The 16,428-nt window shown below is 37.9% G+C and overlaps 1 protein-coding gene across 8 annotated transcripts in view; it reads right to left on the bottom strand.

Moving 5' to 3' along the window:
* LOC105487701 (ATPase phospholipid transporting 8A1) overlaps positions 1-16,428 on the bottom strand; it is a 266,324-nt gene that overhangs the window by 150,189 nt on the left and 99,707 nt on the right. For all 8 annotated transcript variants that reach the window (XM_011751245.3, XM_011751247.3, XM_011751246.3 and 5 more), the window contains 3 exons: positions 5,648-5,720; positions 2,183-2,288; positions 893-975 (listed from right to left, as the gene is read on the bottom strand). In XM_011751245.3, coding sequence (XP_011749547.1) covers positions 893-975; positions 2,183-2,288; positions 5,648-5,720 — 262 coding nt within the window. The remainder of the gene's footprint in view (positions 1-892; positions 976-2,182; positions 2,289-5,647; positions 5,721-16,428) is intronic.

Raw genomic sequence — 16,428 nt, 5'->3', positions numbered from 1 at the left:
TCCATTGAGACTATATCACAATTTGTTTATGCATTCTTCTATTGATGGGCATTTGGTTTGGTTTCTAGTTTTTGGCTACTCTGAATAAAGCTGCTATGAGCATTTTGTTACAAGTCTTTTTAGAAACAGAAACTTCCATTTCCGCTGTATAACTGTGAACACAATTGCTGGCTCAGGTGTAAGTTTACCTCAATTAGACAACTCTAAGATTTTCCAAAGGGACTGTACCACTTTACGCATCTGCTAGCAGTATATGATTGCTCCATTTGATCTACATAGTCATTACACATTTGGTGCCATCCATTTTTAAATTTTAGCCTTTAGAAAGTAAGAGAAAAAGTGGTCAGGTGCAGTGGTTCATGCCTGTAATTCCAGTGCTTTGGGATGCTGAGGTGGGAAAATCACTTGGGTAGGTATGTAGTGCTATCTCATTGTGGTCTTAATTGTATCTCCCTGATGACTAACAATGTTTTCTCACATGCTCATTGGTCATCCATATAGCTTCTTTTGTGAAATGTCTGCTCAAGTCTTTTGCCCACTTTAAAAATTGGGCCTGAGTATTTAACTAATTGGAATAAAATCATAATAATTTTGGAGTATGAGGAAGGATAAACAAAAAGGATGATGATTCAAGAGATACACCCTCATGTAACAGAATCAGAAGATACATTAAAATTGAAGAGTCAAAATATGTATTAATAATCACCTTTTTTTTTTTTTGAAAATATGAGATTGTATAAATGCCTGAAGAAATAGCTAAAAGAACACCCAGTGGTTGCTTCTGGAGTGGGGAACCTCTATTTTATTATAGGCTTTTTGGTATTACTTTATCTTTGACGCTATGCAAATGTATTACTTGCATTAAAAAGAATCTTAAAAACAACTAACTTACTGAATCTATAATCACCGAGTCGGGTGTTCTTCCAGTGAAAACAAAATTCAATTGCTTGGCTGCTCTGACCAATGCTCCCTCATCTGTTTTAGAAAAAGAGGTAAAAGCAAATACACGATTGAAAAAAAAATATTCTCAGTACAAGAGAAGTACATTAAGGTAATATAATTTTCTGTTTAAAGTTCTTTTTATTCTGGCTCCTGTTATTAATCCAATTATTTTAAAATTATATGACAATTCCAAAGAAATGAGAATAATCTTAAGTGTTGGAGACACATATAGAACTCAGAGTTACATTTCCAAAATGTCCAGTCTCACTGTTAGTCATAAATTCCTAAGAAGCTTAATTTAAATGTACCCCTTCATCCAGCACATTTGCTAGAAAACTTTCTCACAAGGAATCAGAGAAAACTGCCTTCTAAACTTTTATCCTTTTCCTCCTAAATTGTTGAGTCTAGAGAAACTAATATTGCTCACTGAGGATTCAATTTAAACAGCTTTAAATGAACTAATGATGATTTTAATGTCTATGAAATTCATCATGTTAAATAAAACCTTTTTATTGCTAGAGTAGGGTATGGCATAAGAAAACATCACACAGTTTCTATCCTAATAATATGATATAACAATTCTTACGCTTTTAAGGAATTTAGTATATTCTATAAGTCACAGATGCTGGCTTAGAATACAGTTTAAAACACTTCTAACAAAGTTCTCATCAAACTATCTGCGCAATTTTACATTGAAAATAGATCCAAAATTAAGCCTAAGTACTTAATATTGATAACTGTACTAATAATATTTTATGGAATCTCTTCAAAAGTGTAAAACTTTCCTCACCCAAATAAATACACAAACTTCGTTATTATCATTAACAAAAGAGGAAATCAAAATTGGTGTTCTAAAGTTATATATGCTTACTATATTTAGGCAAACACATTTTCCTTTTCCTATTTGTACCCATGCAAAACCAGCTTGACTAAGAGTTCTTAGGTATTTATAAAGGGAAAAATTATTATGCATAGGTAAAAAAGTACATTTTTCACTTATGAGAATTATGTTATTCAAATTCTCATGTAACTTATGTCATATACCAAAAATTACGTACACAAAGTTACACATTTTAAAATATCACATATATATTTAACCTTGAAAGTCAAGGTTTTTCTAGTTGGTAAATAAAAATTTTTATCTAAAAAAACACTCAATTTGGCTTTTTAAAATTAAACTGACTTTTACATTCAGAACAATTTTCCACAAAAAAATACTTTACAATTTCTTCATTTGTACCTGGAGATGCTGCTTGATAAATAATCTTATCACCTTCTCGCTCTGGCACTGCTGTGTGACAGACTGCCATCATTGTAAGAAATTCACATATTATAGGTGCAGTCGGCTGTGAAAAATAAACATATAATTTAAGCCCTTCTCATGTGAACATTTTGACACTGATAGTAATATTACTTCATGTCTATTAAGAACATAGCTGTTGGCCGGATGTGGTAGCTCACACCTGTAATCCCAGTGCTGTAATCCCGGCACTTTGGGAGGCCGAGGTGGGTGGATCACCTGAGGTCAGGAGATTGAGACCAGCCTGGTGAAACTCCTACTCTACTAAAAATACAAAAATTAGCCAGGCATGGTGGCAGGCACCTGTAATGCCAGCTACTTGGGAAGCTGAGTCAGGAGAATCGCTTGAACCCGGGAGGCGGAGGTTGCAGTGAGCTGAGATTGCACCATTGTACTCTAGCCTGGGAAACAGAGTGAGACTCTGTCTCAAAAAAAAAAAAAAAAAAAAAAAAAAAAAAAAAAAAAAAAAAAAAACAAAACAAACCCAACGAAACAAACAAACAAAAACCCATAAAAACATAGCTGTTACACATAGGGGGTGTGGGATTATAGCCAACTAAGAAGCCAACATCAATTATAAAGAAAATGTATTTTTTAATTCAAATTATTTTTCTACTCTTTCATTCATTTTCTAAACATTTATACAAGACAACTTGGTGTTGTCAAATAGAAACAGTATAGTGAGAAAGGCAGATGAAGCTGAATCTTGTCCTTGGAGGACAGGAGAAAAATTTGAGAATGTTCATTTACCTAGCTGTAATTCCCGATCAGATTTAAATTTTAGGCATGCCATCTTACTGCATTGGCGTGATACTTCGCGTTGGGGTGATAATGATTGAGGATTTTTCTATAAGGCTTTGTCTTTCCTCTCCAAAAATGGTAACTTTATTCATATTTTAATGAATAAGAAATTATGAGCAACTCCTATGTCCAGTGGACTCCTACAGCCTGAGAAGACAGAAGGGTGTATCCTTTCTGCACAGAGCTTAGGGTTTATAGGAGAGAAGCCAGATATTTTAAATTAAATATATTCCTGTCTGGCTCTCAATAAAGAGAAATGTCATTCAATTTAATAAAGGAAAAACATTTCTCTATGCTCTTGGACAAAAAAATAATAATAATGTGAAGTGACTAGGAAGATATATCAGAACATTATTTGAAAAAACTGTGTTCAGGCTAGAACAGTGGACTAAACAGACATGGTCCCTGCCATGTGAAGCTTGGTGTTGTGGGGAAGACCAAACACAAATATACACATATTGTTTACTTACAGTGTGACAAGCACTGTAAATAAGGGAATATGCAAATATCATGTAATGTGACTTGAGTGAGTCTGTGGTTATTCTCAAGATAATGTAATATTTGAGCTGATGAAGTTTTAGCCTCAGGAAGAATTGAGCAAAGTGCTTTCCATCAAGCAGGAAAGGTCATAAAGAAGGAAAAAATGATGTGTTTTAGAAAATAAAAGGCAGTCAGTGGGATGAGGAGAAAGAAAAGGAGTTCAAAATGAGGGTGACAGCTTAGGCAGGGGCCAGAACATGTTACTTTATGAGTGAAGAGAGAAGGCAGAGAATAGGCTTAAACAGGATAGTGAGGGGACTTGATTTCCATTTGCATTTTTCAGCTGTCACGTGCAACAATAACTGGAGAGGAGTAAAAATGGAACCCAGGAGACTGGCCAGGAGGCTACCACAGCCATCCACAGAGTGGGTACTGGCGGTCTGGACTGGGGGGTGAAAATGAGGATTAACTGCAGCTGACACCCAAGATACATTCTAGCAATCAGTACTGACAAGGGCTTGGTGACTCAGAGATCTGGACATGGAGAGAAAAGAAGGCATCAAAGACAATCCTCTAATTCCTAGGAAGAGTCACAAGATAGGTGACGGTACAATTTACTGAAAGCTGAGATTTCAAGAGGCAATAGGTGGTCTAGCTCCAGGTTTTGTAGATCCTGAAGTTAATATTTTGTCAAAGGCTCGTGTAGAAAACAGAGATACAAAAATACCCATATCAACATACTGATAGGGCCCCACTCGGGCAAAGTGTCAAGCCCACCCGTACTAGAGAAGATGCATGTTTTGGGGTAACAATTATGAGTTCGAGTTTCGACATACTGGGCCTGAAGTGGTTATGAGAAAAAGCTCTGGGGTTTAACTCCAGAAGACTCTCTAAGTTGATCTTATGAAACCTGAGTGTCAGTGTGATGGTTAATACTGAGTGTCAACTTGATTGGATTGAAGGATGCAAAGTATTGATCCTGGGGGTGTGTCTGTGAGCGTGTTGCCAAAAGAGATTAACATTTGAGTAAGTGGGATGGGGAAAGGCAGATCATCTAATCAGCTGCCAGCATGGCCAGAATATAAAGCAGGCAGAAAACTGTGAAAAGGCTCAACTGGCTTAGCCTCCCAGACTACATCTCTCCCGTGCCGGATGCTTCCTGCCCTCAAACATCAAACTCCAAGTTCTTCAGCTTTGGGACTTGGACTGGCTTCCTTGCTCCTCAGTGTGCAGATGGCCTATTGTGGGACCTTGTGATTGTGTGCATTAATATGACTTAATAAACTCATATATATATATATATATATATATATATATATATATATATATATATCTCCTATTAGTTATATATATATATCTCCTATTAGTTCTGCCCCCCTAGAGAACTCTAATACAGTCAGTAACTTCATAAGCAGGATTTTCACATTGGGTGGCAGAAGCTGGAGTTTCTACTGTAGATTTAGCACCAGCCTATGGTACTAAGCAGATAACTTACTTCCATAGATATTCTAAAATTGTTAATATTGAATTGTATCACAGAGCGTTCTATAATCATTTAAAATGAAACAATTTGAAAAGACAGAATATTGGTGAATGATAATATTAAAACCAAATTAATAACAACCATGAATTAATGTTGGCCAAGTAAAAAGGAATTGGCATAGATTTTGATAATTATTAAAAATGATCATGAGGCCAGGCACGGTGGCTCATGCCTATAATCCCAGCATTTTGGGAGGCTGAGGTGGGTGGAACACCTGAGGTCAGGAGTTTAAGAACAGCCTGGCCAACATGGCAAAACCCTGTCTCTACTAAAATACGAAAATTAGCCACGTATGGTGGCGGTCGCCTGTAATCCCAGCTACTTGGGAGGCTGATACAGGAAAATGGCTTGATTCCGGGAGGCAGAGGTTGCAGTGAGCCAAGATCATGCCACTGCACTCCAGCCTTGGCAACAGAGTGAGACTCTGTTTCAAAATAAATAAATAAATAAATAAATAAATAAATAAATAAATAATCATGAAAGTAAAAAAAAGAGAAATATATAAACATAAAAGATAATTCAGAGAAACATTCATTAGTTTTTATTCACTAACAAAAAGATAATGGTTTTATGTAACTTACATGATTATTTTGGAGATTTTCCAGCAATGATGAATCACTAAATGTTTTTTCATCTCCAAACTGTGAGTTCTGCCTGAAGGGGGTAAAAAATAGAGTAAACCCAGTTCATTTATACAAACCCACTGATCTATTTGTTAATGTACTTTATAAGTAAAGTGTTATGTCTCCAAACCCTTAATAAATTAATTTGGCCTGCATTTCTAAATAACATCACAGATTTCATGACTGCATCATAAAATATATTCAAGCATTCTAAAATGTGAAAGATGTTTGCAATGTAATGAAAAACAGTATTTTATAGTTCATTTTTTCTGGAGTTAAATTATATTGCAGCCACATGAAATTTTAAAAAATAAAACTATTAAAACACCTGGAATTGAATTTCTTCCATTTCCATAATATTTTCAGCTTTTAGGATTCTAAGAATTAACGAAAGCTATTATACAAAATAGTCTTCTATTTTAGTCATGATCTTTTATATGTAGTGATGAAAATCATATGAAATAAGAACATTAATAAACCATTTACAGAGTATATCAACATTTATCATTCATATCTGAGCAAATATTTATAAACATATTACATTTGTTCCGTAAATGTAAGAACAAATAATGAAAGTATGGAATTTTTGTGTTGTGGCTATCTTCATATGAGCAAATGTATATGTACTTCATATGATATAAATGGAGTCAATTATCTATGCAAACTAACTATCATTAATCTCATGGCCATACAATTTAATACAAAAATACTGAGATTCAAAGGAAAAACAAGGAACACAAGTGGGAATGTCAAAAGAAAAGGGTACAGTTTGCAAAGTTTAGTAAAAATATATACATCTGAGCTTTAGTGCACAGAAGAAAATTTCAGATTTCAGTAAGGGAAAAAAATGTGTCCAATACTAAACAATTATAATCCAGAAAGCTTTTCATCACAACATTTACAAGTTACAAACAGTAAATGTCAACATGTCAGATATCAAGACTGTCATATTGTAAAGACAGCAGCTTGACAGGAAGGAAAACTCATTGAAGAAAATAGAATTTGAAAGAATAGAACATACATAGTATCTTCAATCGAACACATTTCTCCAGGAAACTGAAGGAGGAAGTTAGAATGTTTATAATGCAACACATATTTACATGTAGTAATTTGGTCTATTAAGTCTCCAAATCGTAAGAAAAATACATCTTTATTAGCAGGTAGCAGTTTAGAATGATCAAAATATCGTTGGGGGCCAAAGTGAACACCTCATCATCACTATCATTATTATTATTTCTCTAGTTTTAAAGATAGAAGAAAAAAACCGAGAACTTTTAAATGACTTATCAATGTGTAGACAAAAAGATAGCATATATCTCTCCTCCAAATTTACCATTTATTAAAAAGAGTTCATTACTTGAGGCTTTATGAAATTTTCCTATTAAAATATATTCATAAATGGTGTGCAGTTGCACTTTTCTACTTGTTAAACTGAAATGTCAAGGAATACACACAGTAACATCTTGCAAGAAGTCTATTTTCTTTCCAAAGAATTCCAGACTAAAAGCCATTTAAATCTGAAGATATATCTTATTAATCTCACCAATTCTTTCATTTTATAAATCAGTTACTATAATTGACTTAATTTTCAAACATATTTATAAATGAGTAGCTCTAGATATGCAATTGAAATATTTACATGGACATACCCCATTTTCCATTCACTAATGAAGGTTCTGTCAAGAATAATGCTAAAAAAGAACTCTTCATCTAGAAAGTGACTTCCTTCCCAAGATAACTAAAAAAACCCAAAACAGGCTGGGCGCAGTAGCTCAGGCCTGTAATCCCAGCACTTTGGGAGGCTGAGGTGGACAGATCACCTGAGGTCAGGAGTTCGAGACCAGCCTGGCTAACATGATGAAACCTCATCTCTACTAAAAATATAAAAATTAGTTGGGTGTGGTCCCAGCTACTCGGGAGGCTGAGGCACAAGAATTGCTTGAACCTGGGAGGTGGAGGTTGCGGTGAGCCAAAATTGCACCACTGCACTCCATTCCAGCCTGGGTAATAGAGCAAGACTATGTTTCAAAAACAAAAACAAAAAAACCAGAAACAAAAAGCATAAACAACTCATCCTCTAATCAGACAGCCTGGGTTGGATGACTCAGGCATGGAGCTTCCATCACTCCTCTCCAAAATTGTACAAAATATTTACTTTTAGTAAAAATGAACAGAAAAAATTTGCAAGCTTATATCAGTTAAAAATAAGAACCATCACATTAAAAGTAAAAATAATAGGACTGTTAGTTGACAAACTATACGATTTGTAAACTTTCACAAATAAAAATGCAGGCCAACATCAACATTTGGTTACATTTTTGCCTAGCAATTTTCAAGTGGCACTTTGCTTCCAAGGAGACAATGACATCATGGTATTTTGCAAGAAGCAATAAGGCAGGGAGTATCACAGTTAAGGTAAGGAGAACCCAGAAGGGAATCCACAATGTTAGATAATTTGCAGCTTCTTTGGGCTGACTTAAAAGTTATCATACATTGTAACTACTCATTTTCTGATCGTACAAAAATGAAGAATCTCTATAGCAATAAAAAAAGATTCAAAGAATATATGGCTTAATCAGTATTAGCTGTTCTTGCATATGACAGTATGTACTAAAGACTTTTTTTTAATTCAAAATTCATGTCAACAGGAGAGCCACCAGAGAAAAGGAAGAGCTGAATCCATACTTTTCACCTTGTAAACCAAAATAAACTCCAGATGGATCAATGATTTCATAAATGTACTAAAGATATGTGAAATATATTTTTTAAAAACCTTATGAACGGAAAAAGCTTAATTCAGAAAACATAATACACAAATCTGGCTACATAAATCTAAATATTTCTGCACAGCAAAAACTATGGCAACAGGCCGGGTGCAGTAGCTCACACCTGTAATCCCAGCACTTTTGGAGGCTGAGGCAGGAAGACTGCTTGAGGCCAGGAGTTTGAAACCAGTCTGGGCAACAGAGCAAGATCCGCCTCTGCAAAAAATTAAAAAATTAGCCAAGTCTGGCGGTGTGCACCTGCAATCCCAGCTACTTGGGAGGCAGAATGGGGAGGATCCCTTGAGCTCTGGAGTTTGAAGCTGCAGTGAGCTATGATGGTACCACTGCACTCCTGCCTGGGTGACAAAGGGAGACCATCTCTTAAAACAAAACCAACTTCTGCAAGAAAAGTCAAAATCTAAATGACAAACTAGGAAAAAATATTTCCAACTTATAAAGGTTAATTTCCAGGGAATAAAAAGAATTCCCAGAGATCAATTTACAAAAAGATCAGCAAGGTAGTACAACAATGAGCAAAGGATATAAACACACAGTTCACAAGGAAGGAAATGTAAATGGCTTTATAGATATATTCAACTTTACCTCATAATGAGAGAAGTGAAATTTAAATGTATCATTGTGGCAAAAATAAAACTTGACAACTTTCTGCTGTTGCAATTGTGGGAAAAATAGTAAAGCAAATATCATTGGTGAGAACATAAACTGGTACAAATTCTAAAAGAAAAGCAATTGGGCAAAATTTAAAATTTAAAATACTTTGATCCAGTAATTCCACTTCTAGGAATTTATATTGTTTAACTGGTACAAAATACTGTATGTACAAATGTATACTTTGTAGTACTTTTGTTTTGATTTTATTTTTGAGACAGGGTCTCACTCTGTCACCCAGGCTGGAGTGCAATGGCACAATCTTGGCTCACTTGGCGTACAGTGACATAATCTCAGCTCACTGCAACCTCTACCTCCTGGGTGCAAACGATTCTCCTGCCTCGGCCTCCCAAGTAGCTGGGATTACAGGCATGTGTCACCACGCTTGGCTAATTTTTGTGTTTTTAGTAGAGACAAGGTTTTACCATGTTGGCCAGGCTCGTCTCGAACTCCTGACCTCAGGTGATTTACCCATCTCGGCCTCCCAAGTGCTGTGATTACAGGTATGAGCTACTGGGCCCAACCCCTACAGTACATTTTTAATAGCAAAGAGTTAGGAAATCCAAAGGTTCATCAGTAGTGCTGCTTAAAAATACTGTGGTGCATTTACAAACAAAGGGAAGCTTTTTATGGAATATGAAAAAATCTCAAAGATACACTGTCAAATGAAAAGCTGGTACAAAGCAGCGTGTACAGTATGCTTCACTTTCTGTAAAAATAAGAGAAAAAATAAATGCATGAATATTTATAGGAGAGATCTGTAAGGATACACTTGAAATTGGTTGCACAGGCTGTCTTTGGTAGGGGAAATGGAGGGCTCCATGACAGGGAGGGGATCAAAACCTTTTCTTTTACACCCTTTGAATTTGTAACATGTTAATGCATTGTGAACTTAAAAAAAAATCAAATTTAAAACAAGTACAGAACCCATTAGTCATGTGAAATAAACACCTTACCATAAATGTACATTATACACATACACATATTACACTCATGCACACATGAAAAAAGCACTATAACTTTAAAATAACACTGTTTTGTTGTTTGGGTTTTTGTTTTGCTTTTATAAAATTCATCACTTTAATGAGTAAGGAACAGGGAGGGCAGCTCAGACATACCACTAGAATGGGAACTCACGGCTGTCTATACATTTGAACACTTAAGCAAGCAGAATGACAAACTACACATTCTTTAACATTCCAAATGTCCTAAGTAGACAGAATTGTTTAGCACATATAGGGAACTTCTTTATTTAGGAGCTGGGAGCCTGCAATTAGGGGTGCACAGAGAAAAGTATAAGATTTTCAACACAGATCTAAATATTAGATTGGTGCAAAAGTAATTTGAGATTTTTGCCATTTAAAAAAAAAGAAAACAAAAAACAAAACCTGCAAAAACCACAATTACTTTTGCACCAACCTAATAGTTTTCATATTTAACAAGTTTTAAGTAGAAAATTGAAGTTCTGAATTTTCATATGTAGCTTTAACTTATTTTAAACATGTTTATTTACAATATGGATAGATAATGGGGCTATTAAGATTTTCTCATACTGTGAGGCACTGCAAAATATATATGTAAATTCAAGCAAATATAGCCATTTTATTGGTCTAATGTAACTGAGTATTGATTTGGGAGTGAAGAGACAGCTTGTTAGCACCAAGCCACACCAATGGGGCTTGCTTTTTATCCAGCGCGTGCAGGGCTGCTGCTCAGGACAGGACACCTGTCCGCATTGGGACAGGTGTGCACTGGGCCCTGGGCCAGCCTGAGGAGTACTTACGGTCTCCTCAATTCCATTTCAAAATTCATCACAAGGTCCAGGGTCAATAATCATTTCCAGAAAGAGCTGCAATGCGGGGCCACTCACACTGAGGTGTACATGCCAATGGCTCAAAGGGTAGGCAGCCCTCCAGACATCCCTCTGGGAAAAGGCCTGAAGTCAGCCAGTGACTCTGGGGCCCCTGGCTTACCCTTTGATGTTTGCTGTTCCCCAAGTAGTCCCACTCACAGTGATGGCCCACTCACAACCTCAACCACCTTGACACTGACCTCTGTAGTTACAACTTTTCTTCTTGTATTTTCAGAATTACCTGCCTACTCCAATGAGTAGCTTCATGAATCGGATGAGGTCTGTCTCTAAGACTTGCGAGACTCTTGCAGGGGGCTTGCAGTCCTTGGACACAGGGAGCCTTTGCAGGGAGCACCACCAGCTCATCTCAACAGGAAGTCGCTGGCTCTTCAACTTGGACCTGCAGGGAGCTGAGCTCTGTGGCTCTTCCTCCTCTTAGAAGGAGTGGATATAAATAGGGACCTAAAAACTGCTCCTAGCTCCTGCGCCACCTCCATCTCTCTCCCTGTTTGGTAAGACATTCATGAGGCTTTCCTGGGCCCTCCTGTGCAATTCCATGAGGTATTGGCCAGGTGTTAGTTGCACTAACACTCTAACACCTGAAGGTATTATAATGATGATCTAATGGTGGGTATCATGACAAAAGTCTGGCTCTCGGGGCCCTCGTCTTTCTGCTTTTATAATCTGATTCTTTAAGTTAACATAATTTTGATATAATAGTAGAGGCTCAGATTTCTTTTTTCTTTCTCAGAGGTCAGAGGTGATGAAACATGCTGATGATATCTCCTATTTGTCTTGGAGCCTCTTCTATATTGAAGGCCAGGTGAACACACGCCATTGACACATGCTCTGTGGAATGCTTCATAAAGGACTTGGTATAAAGAACTGATGGAACACCACGTATTCGACAGCCATGGCCATCAGTGGCAGGCAGAGATCCATGCTGGTGTCAAAGCTCCTTGCTGTGGCTGGTGTGAAATGGAGGTGGTTGTCAGGGAGGAGGCACCATGCAGTATAACCTGTCTGCAGTGGGCACCCTGTGTCACCTTGGAGGTTCTCCTGGAGAACCCACTGCTGCTGCTGCTGCTGCTGCTGCTGCTCCTGGGACCTCTGGCCTTGGGACCTGGCCAATAAAGCATTGTTTTGGGGGGAAGTTCTGTACCTCCTGCTTTTCAATGGCACAGTTGGCTGCAAATCAAAATTCATTGTAGGGAGATTTAATTTTTATAAATAAATTTTTTATTCAAAGTAAAGTCCAAAAATATGAGCGAGTGATTGAATTCAATAATAATATTTTTGTTAGATACTGGTTTTGACCAAAGTAATGAGGCTTGGTTTTCTATGCAATATGGTTTGGTTGTGTTCCCACCCAAATCTCATCTTGAATTCCCACATGTTGTGAGAGGGACCTGGTGAGAGGTAATTGAATCATGGGGGCAGGTCTTTCCTGTGCTGTTATCATGATAGTGAATAAGTCTCACGAGATCTGATGGTTATTACAAGGGGAGATTTCCTGCACAAGCTCTCTTTGCCTGCTGGCATCCACATAAAACATGACTTGCTCCTCCTCACTTTCTGCCATGATTGTGAGGCTTCCCCAGCCATGTGGAATTGTAAGTCCAATAAACCTCTTTCTTCTGTAAATTGCTCAGTATCATGTACATCTTTATCAGCAGTGTGAAAACAGACTAATACATTAAATAATACATTAAATTGGTACTAGTAGAGTGGGGCGTTGCTGAAAAGATACCTGAAAATGTGGAAGCAACTTTGGAACTGCATAGTAGGCAGAGGTTGAAACAGTTTGGAGGGCTCAGAAGAAGACAGGAAAATGTGGGAAAGTTTGGAACTTCTAGAGACTTGTTGAAGGGCTTTGACCAAAGCCCGATAGCGATATGAACAATAAGGTCCAGGCTGAGGTGGTCTCAGATGGAGATGAGGAACACGTTGGGAACTGTAGCAAAGGTGATTCTTGTTATGTTTAACAAAGAGACTGGCAGCATTCTGCCCCTGCCCTAGAGATTTGTGGAACTTTGAACTTGAGAGAGATGCTTTAGGGTATCTAGTGGAAGAAATTTCTAAGTAGCAAAGCGTTTAAGAGATGACTTGGGTGCTGTTAGAGGCATTTAGTTTTATAAGGGAAGCAGAGAATAAAAGTTCAGAACATTTGCAGTCTGACAATGTGATATAAAAGAAAATCTTATTTTCTGAGGAGAATTTGAAGCTGACTGCAGAAATTTGCATAAGCAAGGAGGAGCCGAATACTAATCGCTAAGATAATAGGAAAAATGTCTCCAGGGCATGTCAGAAGTCTTCACGGCAGCCCCTCCCACCACAGGCCCAGGGGCCTAGGAGAAAATGGTTTCATGGGCCAGGGCCAGGATCCCTATGCTGTGTGCAGCCTAGGACTTGGTGCCCTGTGTCACAGCCACTCCAGCCATAACTAAAAGGGACCAAGGTACAGCTTGGGCTATTGCTTCAGAGGATGAAAGCCCCAAGTCTTGGCAGCTTCCACGCAGTGTTGAGCCTGTGGGTATACAGAAGTCAAGAACTGAAGTTTGGGCCGGCGTGGTGGCTCACACCTGCAATCCTAGCACTTTGGGAAGCTGAGGCAGGTCGATCACCAGAGGTCAGGAGTTCGAGACCAGCCTGGCCAACTGGGGAAACCCTGTCTCTACTAAAAATACTTAAAATTAGGTGGGCATGGTGGCACACGCCTGCAATCCCAGCTACTCGGGAGGCCAAGACAGGAGAATCACTTGACCCAAGAAGGAAAAGGTTGCAGTAAGCCAAGATTGCACTACTGTACTCCAGCCTGGACAACAGAGCAGAACTCTGTCTGGGAGGAGGAAAAAAAAAAAAAAAAGAATTGAGGTTTGGGAACCTCTGCCTAGACTTCAGAAGATGTATGAAAACGCCTGGATGCCCAGGCAAAAGTTTGCTATGGGGTAGGGCCTTCATGGAGAATCTCTGCTAGGGCAGTGCAGAAGGAAAATGTGGGGTCAGAGCCCCCACACAGACTCCCTACTGGGGCACCACCTAGTGGAGCTGTGAGAAGAGGGCCACTGTCCTCCAGACCCCAGAATGTTAGATCCACTGACAGCTTGCACCACACACCTGGAAAAGCTGCAAACACTCAATGCCAGCCTGTGAAAGCAGCCAGGAGGGAGGCTGTACCCTGCAGAGCTATAGAAGTGGAGCTACAATGGGAACCCACCTCTTGCATCAGTGTGACCTGGATGTGAGGCATGGAGTCAAAGGAGATGATTTTGGACCTTTAAGATTTGACAGCCATGCTGGATTTCAGACTTGCGTGGGGCCTGTAGCCCCTTTGTTTTGGCCAATGTCTCCCATTTGGAATGGCTGTATTTACCCAATGCCTATACCTCCATTATATCTAGGAAGTAAGTAACTTGCTTTTGATTTTACAGGCTCATAGGCAGAAGGGACTTGCCTTGTCTTGGATGAGACTTTGGACTGTGGACTTCTGGGTTAATGCTGAAATGAGTTAAGACTTTGTGGGACTGTTAGGAAGGCATGATTGGTTTTGAAATGTGAGGACATAAGATTCGGGAGAGGCCAGGGGCGGAATGATATGGTTTGGCTCTGTCCCCACCCAAATCTCATCTTGAATTCCCACGTGTTATGGGAGGGACCTGGTGGGAGGTAATTCAATCATGCGGACAGGTCTTTCCTGTGCTGTTCTCATGACAGTGAGTTAAGTCTCACGAGATCTTACGGTTATTATAAGGGGGAGTTTTCCTGCACAAGCTCTCTCTTTGCATGCTGCTATCCATGTAAGACGTGACTTACTCCTCCTTGCCTTCTGCCATGATTGTGAGGCTTCCCCAGCCACATGGAACTGTAAGTTCAATTAAACCTCTTTCTTTTGTTAATTGTCCAGTCTTGGGTATATCTTTATCAGTAGCTTGAAAATGCACTAATACACTATGTGACTCAACATATTTCTAAAGGCAATTACAAAACAGAAATTTCAAAAACATTCTGTGAATCGGCTGCATTACTGGAATAAACAAATTACCTGCCAAGGTGACTGCTTTGAAGACTAACATAAATTTGGATGTGTTAGATCTCTTTGTTATACAGACCTGGAAGAATGTTTCAGTGAGCCTAGCTTTTGCAGCAGAATAAATGAATACCACTCACTTCATACATAATTATAGACCAGAATGAAATGAGAAAATAAATAAGACCAGAGGATAGAAAATACAGTGTAGTACTATCCACTGATATTGTGATAATACTAAAATCCACAATGAAATGACTAAGCACAGAACACTTTAAGGTGATCCTCTGGGGAATACCCTCATTAGCATTTAAACAATTATCAACAAGAATAATGAGAAACTATATTAAACAGCTGAGAAAAAACAAATCATATGTTATTTTGGATTTGCTTCAAAATGATAGTGGGGGAAAGGCATAAATGAACTTGTCTTAAGTGCATAATATTGAAGCAGGTGGATCAGTACATCTGTCTGCTTTTGTTCACGCTGAAAATTTTCCACAACAGAAGACAGAAAATGAGAAAAAGTAATTATAGAAATACACAGTTTTAGAAAATGAGCATATCTTAGGGCTACATTGATGTTAAGAATAAATAGATTTTTCCCTTCCAATCCAAAATACTGACACTATCAATCTAGAGTAGATTTTTAATAAAAAGGAATTAATCTGGTTAATCTGATTAATTAATTCCTTAAATAAAAAGGAATTAATCTGGCATAAAAAGGTTATACGCCAGCTGATGGTTCTTGGCAATGATGAGAAAACCAGGTTAATTCGCAATTGGTAGCTACTGGTTGAGAAACAGTTTTATCTCTATAAACTATTTATATTAATATACCTAAGTGAGTAGAGCTACAACCATCATGTGATTATCTTTAATGTTAACAGAATATGTGGAAAGACTTAATATATTACAGGTTGCCTTCAAACTCAACTAAATGTAAATATGTAATCTACATATATCTAAGAGGTAATTATATTTTCTTGGCATTTTTGTGAATACTGGTTCAAGTAGGGCAGTAAAATACATATAAGCTCATGGGTTTTATACATGGAATTTAATGAACTTTACATGAAACTGAAGCTGCCCAACAGCCATACTGGAATGCCCGCTCAGATTTTGGATTTATAGAGTCATCTACACTCTTTACTCCTGAAGATCAGGGTGAAGATGCAGTCAGACGCCTGGAGCACAGGATTCAGCTGGGATCACACTTTTGATCTTGGTCTCACTGGCAACGTGAAACCAAGTGGATGAGGTTGAGCAAATGCTCAAAGTTGTGCAAAGTTGTATGCCTTCAGCTAACTCTACTCAAATGTGCTAAATTTTACCTGCTTCATCTGCTCTTGCCTAACACCACAAGAAATTTACTGGAAGAAATTCTAGGTTGAAAAATATTAAATGAAAAAGAGAAGTATCAAGA

Source organism: Macaca nemestrina, chromosome 3 (genome assembly GCF_043159975.1).
Source record: "Macaca nemestrina isolate mMacNem1 chromosome 3, mMacNem.hap1, whole genome shotgun sequence".
NCBI lineage: Eukaryota > Metazoa > Chordata > Mammalia > Primates > Cercopithecidae > Macaca > Macaca nemestrina.
This window is presented reverse-complemented; position numbering and strand designations above follow the sequence as displayed.